Here is a 1,755-nt window from a genome sequence, read left to right as displayed (position 1 = left end):
AAGTTTACAACGTTCACCACGGAAGCTATAGCAATTCAAAAGGCAATGGAAGAAAGCAACAGAAGTGAACTAGAAAACAACAGTACAGAAATATTATACAACAACACTACAATTGGTACAAATAGGAATAAACAGGTAATAATATTAACAGACTCTCTTTCAGTTATACAAAACATAGAAAAGGTACAAACATCTAAGAATATAGGAAGATGGACAAACCCATGGATAATTAAAATAATAGAAACAGCGGAAAAAATAAGCAACAGTAAAATACACATAGGATGGATAGCTGCACACACTGGAATACTCGGAAATGAGATTGCAGATGAAGAGGCAAAAAAAGCAACCAGTCTCAACACACCAAACATCAAAGAATTAAGCATGCAGGAAATAGTGAACATTAAAAAGAACAAAACCAGAGAGGAATGGTACAACAAACTAGAAACAACAGGGAGAGATAAAGGAAGTCTGTATTTCCATACCATATGGAAAGAGAAAAGGAAGCATAAGGAAAAGCCATGGTTCTTTAACAACACAAAACTAAATAGAAGAGAAATTTGTATACTCAATAGAATTAGAGCGAATCACAATTTATTAAAAGAATCTCTTTTCAGAAAACACATTATAGATTCCTCGGCGTGTGACTGCGGGGGAGGAGAGGAGTCTGTGGACCACGTGATTTTCCAGTGCCCAATGCACAATTGGAGCAGAGACAACCTAAGGGCCAAAATACCAAAGGAATACGAGGAAGCAGAAGAAAGAATAGTTAATTTAATTAACACAAAGAAGACGAAAGTATTAAAAGCTGTGATAGCTTTCCTGGATGAAAGCGATGTACATCCATGAAAAAGTTAGATCGGATAGAGTAGAACAGGATAATATAGTATGTATAACAAAAAAGTACAAAGTAGATGAGTACAAAATTGCCGTTACCTCATAAACACTGAAATAGAAACAAGGACTGTATAGAATAAATAAACTTCATCATGTATATTATATTTTATATTCTATTATAGATGTAAGAAGACTCACCAAAAAATGTAAAATATTGTTTTAAAAAAAAAAAAAAAATTATGTATTTGTATGGAAGGCAGAACGGATGGGTTACATCCACTGGCAATAAAGTTTCAATCAATCAGGTCGACAGTAAAAATCAGTTGGTACACATTAAAGTAGAGACTTTACCCTTTAAAACCTGCTAAGCCCCATCCTATTACCATTTTTGGAAAAAAAGATACAGCTTCTTCAAAATGAAAATTGAAATTTCAAGTTATTCAAATCGGATTCCACGGACCGATTTCGGCCTCTTGGCTTTCCGAACGTTTTCGGTGCATCCGAAGGGTCAACTTAACAAACGACGAGGGCAAACTAAAGAGGAGACCTTGCTCTACAAAACGGGCCAATTTTCATTACTGTACGGTTGCGTTTAGCAGAGTTACGATAGTTCAAAGTTGAACAATATTTCGAGTGAAAGAGGCATCGCTTCACCCTCGATTTTCAATATTTTTCAATATCTCTCATGTCTATAGTAAAATTCAGTTGGTACATCTTAAAGTAGAGACTTTACCCCTTAAAACCTGCTAAGCCCCATCCTGTTACCATTTTTGGAAAAAAAGAAACAGCTTCTTCAAAATGAAAATTGAAATTTCAAGTTATTCAAATCGGACTCCACTTGCCGATTTTGGCCTCCTGGCTTTCCGAACGTTTTCGGTGCATCCGAAGGGTCAACTTAACAAACGACGAGGGCAAACTAAA

At 35.6% G+C, this 1,755-nt stretch overlaps 1 protein-coding gene across 1 annotated transcript; it reads left to right on the top strand.

Annotated features, from left to right (window-relative positions):
* The first annotated feature begins 45 nt into the window (after nucleotides 1-45).
* LOC144477826 (uncharacterized) lies at nucleotides 46-846 on the top strand. The gene has a single exon (XM_078195565.1). The coding sequence runs from the start codon at nucleotides 46-48 to the stop codon at nucleotides 844-846; it is 801 nt and encodes a 266-aa protein (XP_078051691.1).
* The last annotated feature ends 909 nt before the right edge of the window (nucleotides 847-1,755 follow it).

This window comes from Augochlora pura, unplaced genomic scaffold, assembly GCF_028453695.1.
Source record: "Augochlora pura isolate Apur16 unplaced genomic scaffold, APUR_v2.2.1 APUR_unplaced_4110, whole genome shotgun sequence".
NCBI classification, from domain to species: domain Eukaryota; kingdom Metazoa; phylum Arthropoda; class Insecta; order Hymenoptera; family Halictidae; genus Augochlora; species Augochlora pura.
The sequence above is the reverse complement of the archived record's forward strand: the minus strand, read 5'-3'. Positions and strand labels throughout refer to the sequence as shown.